Source organism: Nomascus leucogenys, chromosome 19 (assembly GCF_006542625.1).
Source record: "Nomascus leucogenys isolate Asia chromosome 19, Asia_NLE_v1, whole genome shotgun sequence".
In the NCBI taxonomy this organism is placed as follows: domain Eukaryota; kingdom Metazoa; phylum Chordata; class Mammalia; order Primates; family Hylobatidae; genus Nomascus; species Nomascus leucogenys.
This window is the reverse complement of record NC_044399.1, coordinates 37,465,764-37,479,026: the sequence shown is the minus strand read 5'-3', so window position 1 is coordinate 37,479,026 and position 13,263 is coordinate 37,465,764. Positions and strand designations below refer to the sequence as shown.

The window sequence follows — 13,263 nt, the reverse complement described above, 5'->3', positions numbered from 1 at the left end:
AAAAAAAAAAAAAAAGTTTGGCCAGGTGCAGTGGCCCCTGCCTGTAATCTCAGCACTTTGTGAGGCTGAGGCGGGCAGATCACGAGGTCAGGAGTTCAAAACCAGCCTGGCCAACAAGGTGAAACACTGTCTCTACTAAAAAAAAATACAAAAATGAGCCGGGTGTGGTGGTGAGCGCCTGTAATCTCAGCTACTCCAGAAGCTGAGGCAGGAGAATTGCTTACACCGGGGGCGGAGGTTGCAGTGACCTGAGATCGCACCACTGCACTCCAGCCTGGATGACAGAGCAAGACTCTGTCTTGGGAGAAAAAAAAAAGTTTACTAGGCAAGTTTTCATTACCTCTGAACCAATTTGAAGGCCTTTTGGGGGCCACAGAAAAAAGACAGTCAGCTGAGAGCAGGGATTTCCACTGCATCTTTCCTCTGTTGAGCTTCGAAGAGGCAGAGCTCTCGTTACTATCTCGCTGGTGGTGAATGCTGGGTAGGCGGGGCCATGGCAAATGGATTGGGCACGCTGCGCGGCTCTGTGTACTGACACCCGCCCCAGGGCCCACAGTGTCCCTACCCCCTCCCAATCTTCTCTTTAATCCCCCCAACCAGATAATGTGGGATTTGGAAGCATGTAATATCCATGAGACTCCATTATAGGCTATTACGAGCTTTATACGCACTACCTGGGGGATGTACCAGGCTGCTGCTGGGCAGTGCAGCAGCTGCAATGGAGAAGGACCACAGGAACGGTCCCAAAGGCCAGAGTGACTCTTCCATTGTTTCTATCCGTTTCCCCCCAAAAGGGAGCTCTGGTCTCTTGTGACAGAGAGGCAGGAAGCATGAAAGGGAAACAGCTTTCACTCCCTTAGGGAGTAAAAGCATAGAGGGAGGTACAGGGAGAAACAAAATCACAGTCGCTGAGTGTATTGCTGGAGCCCTAGGAGACCATCTACCGGTGTTTCTGCATGAGAACACCATTGGAATTTGGGGTGGAATCTTCTCGAGCATTGCAGGTGTAGCATCCCTGGCCCCTGCCCACTAAATGTGACAGGCAGCCCCAGGCATTGTGCCAACTACAAAAATGGATCATGCCATTTTCAGTTGTCCCTGGGTGGGTGGGTGAGTGGGGGGTACCACCCTGGTGTGGAACCATCAGTTGTTCAACAGGCACGTTACGGAGGAGGAATCTGGGCCCAGAGAGGTGAGTGACCTGATCAAGGTCATGGGCAAGGTGAAGCCAGGACTAGAGACAGAGCCAGATCTCTCAGTTTAGGACCCTTTCCACTAAACAGGCAGCCTCTAAGGAACTGAGAGACAGAGACAGACGCACAGGAAGGGACAAACATATATGACAAGAAAGAAAAAGAGGGAAGCGGGGAGGGCAGGGGAGAATACAGAACAGAGGGATCAAAATAATGAATGGGGTCAGGGGACAGGAGGAAGGGAAGAAATCTCATCAAACTGACTGAACTTCCACCACTTCCAAGCTATGGGACATGAAAGAGGACTTAGGATCTCTGCCCTCAAGGGCAGGATGGGTCCTGAGAAGGGGCATAGAGGACAAGAAAACCAATAGTGAGAGCCAAGGGCAGACTTGGGAATGGGCTGGAAATCAGCATGAGAATACTGGGATTCTACCGACTGAATCTAGATGGCTTCACCTCTTCTCTGAACATAAGGCCATGACTCCTCTCAGTGCCTACACCTGGACCCGAGATCCCTCCTGAAGGAGAGCAAATGGCCCAGGGCTTTGCTTTGTTTTGCTTTGAGACAGGGGCTTGCTCTCTCATCCAGGCTGGCGTGCAATGGTGCGATCATGGCTCACTGCAACCCTGACCTCCCTGGCTAAAATGATCCTCTCACCTCAGCCTCCCAAATAGCTGGGATCACGGGCATGTGACACCATGCTTGGCTACTTTTAAAAAAATTTTTACTTTTTGCAGAGACAGGGTCTCATGATATTGCCCAGGCTGCTAGTGAACTAATTAGTGGCCTCAAGTGATCCTCCTGCCTCAGCCTCCTGAAGTGCTGGGATTACAGGCGTGAGTCGCCACATCAGGCCCAGGATTTTGAAACACACCTTCACCTAGGTGACTTATTTTTTAACAGGCAGACTGGATTACTGTTGCTGGGAATGAAAGAGAATCAAGAATTAAAGACAATCCAGGCCAATCTGTCGAGGCAGAGGGTAGAACACCAGTGTCTTTCATCTGAGGAGCTGAAGCAACGTTTCCCAAATATTCGGTTGCCCAGGGGAGAAGTGGGGCTCTTGGACAATTCTGGAGGAGTTCTCTATGCATACAAGGCCCTCAGAGCCCTGCAGGTAATGTCGTACAGCACTGGGGCAATGCAGGTGCTCCGTGCTCTGGGCGTCCTGGGTCCCAACCAGCCAGCCCAAGACCCCCCTCTGGATGAGGCGTTTGCCCTGCTGGCTTTAGTCTTGACTTTTCCAGCAGGGCAGTGAAGTATATGCGGCTGGCCTTGTCAATACAGGACAGGTCTAGACCCTGCACTCTTTTCTTCTCCAGGCGAAAGGCTTTCTGTCCACCAGGGTGAACCACATACAGAACTAATTCACCTTTCCCTGCTCCTGCCCTTTCAGGATGCAGTTCGACAGCTAGGAGGCATAGTGCGTGACGGAGAGAAGGTGGTGGAGATAAACCCAGGGCTACTGGTCACGGTGAAAACCACCTCCAGGAGCTACCAAGCTAAGAGCTTGGTCATCACAGCAGGTCCTTGGACCAACCAGCTCCTCCGTCCCCTGGGCATTGAGCTGCCTCTCCAGGTAAGAGGAGCGGGAAGCCTGAGAGTTGGTGCTCAAGAGAAGCCTTGGAACCAGACGGAGTCAAATTTGAGTCCTGGATCTGCCTCTTGCTAGTGGACAACCTTGGGCAAATTCATTCACCTCACTGAGCCTCAGTTTTATCACCTGTAGTATGGGGGATGATAGCTACCTCACAGGGCTGTTGGAGAATTAAATTATTAGGCTGGTGCAAAAGTAATTGCAGTTTTACCATTCAAAGTCATGGCAAAAACCACAATTACTTTTGCACTAACCTAATATATGCTGTATATAAAGCCTTTAAGAGGCCGGATGTGGTGGCTGACACCTCTAATCCCAACACTCTGGAAGACCAATGCAGGAGAATTTCTTGAGCCCAGGAGTTCAAGGCCAGCCTGGGCAATACGGCGAGACCCTGTCTCTACAAAAACTAAGAAAAATTAGCTAGGTGTAGTGGCGTGTGCTTGTAGTCCCAGCTACTTGGGAGGCTGAGGCAGGAGGATGGCCTGAGCCTAGGAGGTTGAGGCTGCAGTGAGTCGTGATTCTACCACTGCATTCCAGTCTGGGTGACAGAGCAAGACCCTGTCTCAATAAAATAAAATAAAATAAAATAAAATAAAATAAAATAAAATAAAATAAAAATAAAGCCCTTAGGACATAACCTGGCTTATAGTAAGCACGCAATAAACCTGAGGTCTTATTAATTCCTGAAAAGAGACAGAAATATGGCTGGGGGCTGGGTGTAGTTATGGGAGAAAAGTAAGAATGGGAGAAGAGACAGAAGCTCAGAGATCTTTGTGCATCATAACACATGTAACAGGTAAACAACATGAGAAGTGGGAGAGACAAACATGGATGAGTTCAATTGGGTGTCCAGGCTTGTGTTACAGGGCCGCAGGGGCCCAGAGAAACTGCTGTCATTGCTGTAGAGTTCCATGGCTTTTCTTCATTTCCCACTTCCTCTCCCTGCCTCAAGACCCTGCGGATCAACGTGTGTTACTGGCGAGAGATGGTTCCTGGGAGCTATGGTGTGTCCCAGGCCTTTCCGTGCTTCCTGTGGCTGGGCTTATGTCCCCACCACATCTACGGACTGCCCGCAGGAGAGTACCCAGGGCTGATGAAGGTGAGTGGAAAGACCGAGATAAGGCAGGTAGATGCCAGTGCAGACTGGGGGAAGCTGCTCTAACTTTCCCCTCCATAGATGCCCTTGGGTCTCGGGGGCTGCAGCAGGAGCCTGCTTCATTCATGGCGATTTGCAAGGAAAGACCCTCAGCTGCCCTGAGGCCCAGCAAAAGGAGCCCTTCCTTTGCAAACATAGGGTGGTTGCAGGGACCAGTAGCTAAGCAGCCTCAGGTGACAGCTCACAGCACCTGCCAGGAGTGGGGAAGGCTGGAATGACGGATGAAACCGTCCTGTGTACACGCCTGCCCTTCGGCTGTGGGTGCATGTGGAAGGCCAGCCCTCACCACTCATGCCGCTCTGATTGGAAGCCAGGTCAGCTATCACCACGGCAACCATGCAGACCCTGAGGAGCCGGACTGCCCCACAGCACACACAGACATCCGAGACGTCCAGATCCTGAGCGGCTTTGTCAGAGATCACTTACCTGATCTGAAGCCCGAGCCTGCCGTCATTGAGAGCTGCATGTACACGGTAAGGGGTCTGGGCAGCCTTGCTGGGCCCCCTCACCACTCTATAGAAGGGAAGAAGGAGACAGACCTTACACTGGCCAGGCCCGATTGTTTGACCCCAACATAGTGTGTAACTTTAAACAAACGGGCTCATTTCTGTGGGTAGGTTCACCTCTACCAGTGAGGGGCCTGTTCGAAATTATTCCTATTCTTCTTCATTAGGAAACTAGGCTATGCCTGGCAGTCGGTCCTTCACTCTGATTCCCAGAAGAGCGCTAAAAGATTTTTTGGCAAGCTCCTCCAGTTGAGCAGGCCTTAGGGACAAAGAGAAGAGACAGATGTCACCACGGCCTGAGGCATCTTGGCTAAAGTTAGTTTACAAAGATTAACTGAACACCTACTGTGTTCGTAGCTCTGTGCGAGAAGAAAGGCAGATGGACAAATGAAAAAGACTGGCATGCCCAAAGGGGCACGGGCATGTGGAAAGCATCCCTGTGCCTCATTCCATCCTTTCTGGAAAGACCAGCCCAGCCCCTTCCAGTTACAGCCTGCAGTTCTTTCTCTTCCCTCCAGCCTCAAAGAACACAAGGTGTGGCCGGGCGCGGTGGCTCACGCTTGTAATCCCAGCACTTTGGGAGGCCGAGGTGGGCGGATCACGAGGTCAGGAGATCGAGACCACGGTGAAACCCCGTCTCTACTAAAAATACAAAAAAATTAGCCGGGCGTGGTGGCGGGCGCCTGTAGTCCCAGCTACTCGGAGAGGCTGAGGCAGGAGAATGGCGTGAACCCGGGAGGCGGAGCTTGCAGTGAGCCGAGATTGCACCACTGCACTCCAGCCTGGGTGACAGGGCAAGACTCCGCCTCAAAAAAAAAAAAAAAAAAAAAAAAAGAACACAAGGTGTGACTGTTTCTTTCTAGAATACCCCTGATGAGCAGTTCATTCTCGATCGCCACCCAAAGTATGACAACATTGTCATTGGTGCTGGATTCTCTGGTGAGTCTGAGCTGGGGGGAATGGGGTGCCTTAAAGCGGACCTACCTCAGTGCCAGGTGAAATGGTATTTTCCACACTCTTAGCTGCCCAGATAGGTGCTAAAGCCTGGACATTGTAGGTATAAGGAGGCTGGGCAGTCAGAAAAACGGTATTGTTGGTGGGAGGCCACTTCTGGCTTTGGGATGTGACCAGGAGGACAGTCAGCCCTGTCTGGGTAAGTAGGGGATGTCCAGAGAGCTTAGCCTCTCTGTCTGTGAAGCTGCCTGAGAGTCTGCTCTTCCCTTCCTAGGGCACGGGTTCAAGCTGGCCCCTGTGGTGGGGAAGATCCTGTATGAATTAAGCATGAAATTAACACCATCTTATGACTTGGCACCTTTTCGAATCAGCCGTTTCCCAAGCCTGGGCAAAGCCCACCTTTGACCTCTGGCCAGAAGCCTCCCTTCTGTGCACAGGAGCCAATTTCACAGATGGAGAAGATGTCTCAGATGAAGGGAGTGTCCCTGAGATGTCATCCTTTTCTTCTGCCTCTCCTGAACCCCCGTAAACACTAGATGATTGAGTCTACCTTCTTTTCTTGGCCACCTCCCCATTCACAGCTACTTTCTCGCTCCCAGAAGGTTGATCAGATATTCCACAATCACAGAAGAGCAAGGACCTTTGAGATGGATATATCAGTAAGAAGAGGGCACAAGAACTGGCTCTGGAGACCAAAGCAGTTGTTAAAAATTCTCTTTGCTGGGGGCCGGGTGTGGTGGCTCACACCTGTAATCCCAGCACTTTGGGGGGCTGAGGCAGGCAGATCACCTGAGGCCAGGAGTTCAAGACCAGCCTGGCCAACGTGGTGAAACCCTGTCTCTACTAAAAATATAAAATTAGCCGGGTGTGGTGGCGCATGCCTGTAATCCCAGCTACTTGGGAGACTGAGGCAAGAGAATCACTTGAACCCGGGAGGCAGAGGTTGCAGTGAGCCGAGATTGCGCCATTGCACTCCAGCCTGGGCAACAAGAGTGAGACTCTGTCTCAAAAAAAAAAAAAGAAAGAAAAAAAAAATCTCTGCTGGTATATTTGAAGAGCTTGGGATAGATTTGACTAAATCTGCCCCGAGGAGGGTGAACAAGATGATCTCAGAGATCACTACTGCTCTTGGAGTTCCTTTTCCTAAAGCTAAGGCCAGCCTCCATCACAAATGCCCATAAAATCTGGCTCATCTTTGATGAACAATAAATATTTGTTGAGCAAATAAATAACTGCTCTGCATTAAGTCTGTAGCGGGCTTTCTTTTCTGTGTGACCTCATTTCTTCCAGGCTCTAATTGTCTAAATTAGCACCACAGAATCTATTAACCCAGGAACCCTTGGAGTCTTTATCCCCTCGATGCGCTGCACCCCCTTTCTCTGGATTCTTTGTCTCCTCCTCACCCCCTCTCTGGTTGTGTGAAGATGCTTAGCTCCCCAGTCTGTCATTAAGGTGTATTGTCAGGTCCTTATGAAGATGGAGCTGTTATACCAGAAAGAAAGAGAGAGACACACTCGCTTAGAAACCCTGTTCAATGTTTGAATGTTAAATGTGCCATTTTATTATCATTAGGATTGCTCCCACTTAATGAAACAGCATTAGCACCGAGTCGGCTGGCCTCCTCGCACTAATTGCTTTGGAAGGGAACAGGCTTATAACCACCCCAGGATGGGTGGAGGGGTGAGGGGTGGAAACCGGGACTCGAGCAAGTCTGGATGCACTCAGATGAAACCCACCTGGAGGATCTCCACATCGGGCCAGTTCAACCCCAGAACAGGAGTTAAAATGGTCTAGAGAAAAAAACTGGGACTGGGCGGGGCAGATATGTTAGGGGGAGTCACAGAGTGGGGAGGAGCAGGCAGTGAGAACGACAGTACAAATATCCCCAAAGGAAATACAACACAGAGGAAATGGCTCTTCAACTGCCCGAGTCCTTAAGGTCCTAGGCACGTGTATTAGCACTGATTCTCCAGTGAGTTATAAAAGCCAGCCAAGGCCGGGCGCCGCGGCTCATGCCTGTCATCCCAACAATTTGGGAGGCTGAGGGGGGCAGATCACCTGAGGTCAGCAGTTCGAGACCAGCCTGGCCAATGTGGCGAAACCTCGTCTCTACTAAAAATACAAAAATTAGTCGGGCGTGGTGGTGGGCACCTGTATTCCCAGCTACTGAGGAGGCTGAGGCAGGAGAATCACTTGAACCTGGGAGGCAGTGGTTGCAGTGAGCCGAGATTGCACCACTGCACTCTAGCCTAGGTGACAGAGCGAGATTCAGTCTCAAAAAAAAAAAAAAAAAAAAAGTCAGCCAAGCCTGTCAACCCCATGCCAAGTCTGCTTTTTGTGTGGTATTATATCTGTAAATGGGAATAATAATGCCTACCAGCTCCACAGGGGTGTTTGAGGATCAAATAAGATCATTCATTCATGCATTTGTTCAAAACACAAACATTGAGTGAACCTCTATTATGTGTCAGGCACTATGTGAGGCACCATAGATGCATCAGTGAACAAAACAGATAAAAATCCCTGTTCTAAAACAGCATGGTTGTTCCTCAAAAAATTAAAAATAGAATTACCATATGATCCAGCAATTACACTTCTGGTATATGCCCAAAAGAACTGAAAACAGGATCTCAAAGAGTTATTTATACACCCCTGTTTAGAGCAGCATTATTCACAATGGCCGAGAGGTAGAAACAACTGAGGCATCCTTGGATGGATGAATGTACATTGTGGTATGTACATACAATGTAATGTTATTCAGCCTTAGAAAGAAAGGGAATTCTGGCTGGGCATGGTGGCTCACACCTGTAATCCCAGCACTTTGGGAGGCCGAGGGCAGGTGGGGCACTTGAGTCCAGGAGTTGGAGACCAGCTTGGCCATCATGGCAAAACCCTGTCTCTATCAAAAATACAAAAATTAGGCAGGGTACAGTGGCTCACGCCTGTAATCCCAGCACTCTGGGAGGCCAAGGCAGGTGGATCAGGAGGTCAAGAGATCGAGACCATCCTGGCCAACATGGTGAAACCCTGTCTCTACTAAAAGTACAAAAATTAGCCAGGTGTGGCAGTGCGTGCCTGTAGGCTGAGCTACTCGGGAGGGTGAGGCAGGAGAATTCTTGAACCCAGGAGGCAGAGGTTGCAGTGAGCCAAGATCGCGCCACTGTACTCCAGCCTGGCAACAGAGCGAGACCCTGTCTCAAAAAAAAAAAAAAAAAAAAAAAAAATTAGCTAGGTGTGGTGGCACAAGCCTGTAATTCCAGCTACTCAGGAGGCTGAGGCATGAGAATCAATTGAACCTGGGAGGTGGAGGTTGCAGTGAGCCGAGCGGCAGAGCAAGACCCTGTCTAAAATAAACAAATAAATAAAGGGAATTCTGATACATGCCACCACATGCATGAAACTTGAGGACATTATGCTAAGTGAAATAAGCCAGTCACAAAAACACAAGTGGTATTATTTCACTTCATACATATGAGGTATCTAGAGTAGTCAGAGTCATAGAGACAGAAAGTAAATAGAGGTTGCCAGGATCTGGGAGGAGGAGGAAATGAGGATTTGTTTAATGGGTACAGATTTTCAGTTTTGCAAGATGAAAGGAGTTCTGTAGATTGGCTGCACGACAATGTGAATGTACTTAATGCCACTTAGCTGTACACTTAAAAGTGGTTAAGATGGTCAATTTCGTTACATGTTTTCGACCACAATTTAAAAAAAAAATCTCATTCTTTTTTTTTTTTGAGACAGTCTCACTCTGTTGCCCAGGCTGGAGTGCAGTGGTGCAATCTCAGCTCGCTGCAACCTCCACCTCCTGGGTTCAAGTGATTCTCCTGTCTCAGCCTTCTGAGTAGCTGGGATTACAGGCATGTGCCACCACGCCTGGATAATTTTTTTTTTTTTTAATAGAGACGGGGTTTCCCTATGTTGGCCAGGCTGGTCTTGAACCCCTGGCCTCAAGTGATCCACCTGCCTTGGCCTCCCAAAGTGCTGGGATTATAGGCGTGAACCACTGTGCCCAGCCTAAAAAAAATCTCATTCTTATGAAGCTTACAGTCCAGTGAGAAGGAGACACATAGGCAATTCACATAAGTAATTATAAATTAGAAGGTGATAAATGCTTTGGGGACAAACCAGAGGCAGGTGATGAGGAGGTGACAGGGAGTGCTGGCGGAGGGTCTGACCTTTCAGGTGGGTGGTCAGAGGAGGACTCACAGAGGAGGGCCTTTGAGCAGACTTGAAGGAGAAGGAGTGAGCCATGCAGGCCTTCGGACGCAGGTGAAAGAATGTGATGAGTTGTAAAGCAAGGTATTGTGTTATCACTGGTGGGGACAGACAAATGAGATACAGAGAAGGACCAGAATAAGATCCCACCAGCTCCCAAGCCGAGAAAGTTGGGAAGCTAAGATGCTCAGAATGCCCCCTCTCACCCCACAGCTGCCTGCAGTTCCCTCTGGCTTTTCTCAGTGCCACCCCCTCCCCCAGCCAGCTGCAGCTCCCCTTCCAAAATATCCAGCCTTATTCAGCTTGTTGGTGACAGCTAAAGGATGGACCAGTGTCTCCCAGAGGCTGAGAAAGGACGAGTGGGGGCTGCTCCCAAGCCCTGCCTCAGCTGGCAGAGGCCTCTCTAGATGAGCCCAGGAAAGAGTGGGAGGAGGCAGGGGGGTGAGTGAGGGAGGATGGGTGAGTGAGGGAGGATGGGTGAGTGAGGGAGGATGGGTGTGGGGGGATGGATCAGGCCAGCGAAGAAAGGAGACAGACAAGAAGCTGGGAAAGAAGAGACTGGCGATGTGCAGACCACGAAGGCAGGTCAGGACCTCCAGGGATGCCACGCACCCCTAAGGCTGAAGGAAATGGGCCCAGAGTGCCCAAGTGGGAGGAAACCAGCCATTCTTAGGTGGGGTGGGGTGGGGTGGGATAGTAGAGGAGATGCTGGGAATAGTCTCTGGGCCTAGAGGAAAGCAAAAGTCATTGTAGAAGGGGTCCCAGGACAACTTGAGGGTTTCAGTTATGTCAAAGGATTTTCCAAAGCAGATCAACCAGTATTCTCTCTCTGCTTCCCTTCTGCCTGAGCATGGCCAGGCATCCCCTGTCAGGCAGGCTGTACAGATCTTCGAGATGGAAGAAAATCAAAATCAATCGGGCAGGCAAGAAGAGACCTCTGGAAGGGCAGCTGGGGTCTGCACAGGCTGCAGGGGAGAGATAAGGGCAACGAAGAGAAAGAGGCTGGCCTGGTTGGCAAGCAGACTGAGGAAAGCAGAGGCAGGCTGAAAATAGACTGGGGGCGGGAGGAAAGAAAGCCAGTCCAGGAAAGAAGGGAGAGCAGAGGCAATCGATGCCTTCGTGACTCTGACCCAATTTTTCATTTCAGCCTCTCCAAAAGATGAGGAGATGGTGGGGAAATCGGGAAAGACTGGCAAAGAGGGAGGAGAGTCAGGGCAAAGTAATTTGAGTTCTAAGACCCAGGTGATCGTGGGGTACCAGTCAGGGATCGTGGTGGGGAGAGGAGGAGGTGTATACTATCCTCAGTACCAGTTTAGACCCCAGCAGAGTTTGGCATCCCAGAAAGGGTTTTAGAGCTTAAGGAATGTGAGTGTACCCAGGAAGGAGGGTCAACTATCTAGAAAGGTCAAAGGAGGCAACATGGCTGAGTCATCTGGAGACAGTTGGTTACAAAGTAACTCCATGCCTGCATTTTCTTCTCAGAAGAGTGATGAAAGAGAATTTGGTTTTTTAAGTGGTGGGCTGTTAGTGCAGCAAGAGGGATTAAAGTTAGACTTCAGGAAATCCATCCCATTAGGTAGATTCATGAGATACTAAAACATGTAGATGAGCATACTTACATTCTTTCCTTGGAAATCTTTTTAAAAAATTAGAAGCTCTGCTATTTGGGCCTGTAGAGGCTCGTCTGAAGGCCAGGCCCTCCCCTCAAAACTTCTAGACGACTGCTGGCTAGAAAGGGGGGGTCTAAGATTTTTATTACCCTGGGGGTAGGGTCTGAAATAAATATCTGGGCCTAAGGCAGGGCTAATGCAGGCACCTGGGTTAGGGAGAATGGGGGAGGCCCAAGTTGGGCTGGATCTGTCAGCCCTGAAGGAGCCACAGAGACAAGGGGTGGGATTCTAACAGGCAGGACCTATGACATTTACATAACTTTGAATAATGAATAAGCCCAGCTCTGGGGTTCCTAGTTAGCACTGCTCATCTGCATCTTTATTCAGCTTTATAAATGATTCAGCTCCTACCCCTTCCCCCAGCCCCTGCCCAGCCTGCCCCCAAGCATCGGGGTGGTTGATTGCTCATTATTTTAGACTAGATTTGTTCCACCAACTTTCAGTGAGGCATGGAGTGGGGGTGGCATGGGAGAGAGGAACAAGTCCAAAAGGCAAGTGGAGTGAAGGGGTCGGGGGCTGGAGAACGGAAACAGCAGCCGTGGGAAGGCAGGCTCACAGCTGCCAGCAGAGGCACAGAGCTAAGGACACGGGCATCGCTCTCCAAAATGCTCCTGGGGCCAGCATCTTCAGGAGAGAAAAGTTTCTTAGATTCCCCGACATGTGCTGGGTTCAAGTCCCACTTGAATCCCCGGGTTCCCTTACATCTGTTGCCAAGCCCCCCAGCAGGCCCCGTGCTCAGCTCCAGCACAGCACTGAGGCGTTGGAGCAGCCAAGTGAGTACAGCCCCCAGGGAAGTTGTCATTTTTTCCTGAGGCAGGAATTTTGCTATTTTCACGCAAAAAAAAAAAAAAAAAAAAAAAAATCTGCTACGCTTGCAAGGCAGGAACAAGCACCAGGTATATTAGGGGAGAAAGAAATAGGACAGGTGCACATGGTATGAGAATCTGTAGGGAAAGGGAATGCTGTGTCCACAGAGAGTTAGCACCCACCTTGAAAGAGGAACCTGGAGAAGATGGGCAGCCCTCACCTGATCTGAGCGGCTCTGGGAGCTGCCTGATCAGCTGATCAGAAACAGGGAGAAGTATTTAATGGCATGAACATGGAGGAGTTGGCGGGAAGCTGGTAGGGGGAAAAGCAGAGCATTTCTCAACCCTGGCTGCGCATTATAACCACCTGGGGAGCTTTAAAAAAGATGATGCTTGGGACCCACCCAAGACCCAATTAAATTAGAATCGCCGAGGGAGAAGGCCCTAGGCACCATATTTTTTAAAAAGCTCTTCAATTTTATTTGGATCCTAGTTTAAACAGATCAATTTTAAAATATGTATTATAAAATACATAACAAAAATATATAATAAAATCAAGGAAGTTTAAACACTGGATGTTTTGTGTTAAGGAATTATTGATCATTTTTTAGGTGTGATAAGAGTATTGTGATTATGTTTTTTAAAGAGTCATTTTCTGACTGGGTGTGATGTCGCATATCTGTAATCCCAGTGCTTTGTGTGGCCAAGGTGGGAGAATCACTTGAGGCAGGGCGTTTGAGGCTGCAGTGAGCTATGATCATGCCATTGCCCTCCAGCCAGGACAAAAGAGCAAGATTTTGTCTTTATTAAAGAAAAAAAAAAAAAAGTCGGCCAGGCGCAGTTGCTCATGCCTGTAATCCCAGCACTTTGGGAGGCCGAGGGGAGCGGATCACGAGGTCAAGAGATGGAGACTATCATGGCCAACATGGTGAAACCCCATTTCTGCTAAAAAATACAAAGAATTAGCTGGGCATGGTGGCACACGCCTATAGTCCCAGATACTTAGGAGGCTGAGGCAGGAGGCTCGCTTGAACCCGGGAGGCAGAGGTTGCAGTGAGCTGAGATCATGCCACTGCACTCCAGCCTGGCGACAGAGTGAGACTCCATCTAAAAAAAAAAAAGTCCTTTTCTTTTCTTTTCTTCTTTTCTTTTCTTT

At 49.5% G+C, this 13,263-nt stretch overlaps 1 protein-coding gene across 3 annotated transcripts in view; it reads left to right on the top strand.

Annotated features, from left to right (window-relative positions):
* PIPOX (pipecolic acid and sarcosine oxidase) overlaps window positions 1-5,951 on the top strand; it is a 106,965-nt gene extending 101,014 nt beyond the window's left edge. For all 3 annotated transcript variants that reach the window (XM_030799321.1, XM_030799322.1, XM_003277065.4), the window contains 6 exons: window positions 2,101-2,314; window positions 2,594-2,776; window positions 3,750-3,896; window positions 4,268-4,426; window positions 5,323-5,398; window positions 5,688-5,951. In XM_030799321.1, the coding sequence (XP_030655181.1) occupies window positions 2,101-2,314; window positions 2,594-2,776; window positions 3,750-3,896; window positions 4,268-4,426; window positions 5,323-5,398; window positions 5,688-5,818 (910 nt within the window). In that variant the 3' untranslated portion in view covers window positions 5,819-5,951. The remainder of the gene's footprint in view (window positions 1-2,100; window positions 2,315-2,593; window positions 2,777-3,749; window positions 3,897-4,267; window positions 4,427-5,322; window positions 5,399-5,687) is intronic.
* Window positions 5,952-13,263: the final 7,312 nt, after the last annotated feature.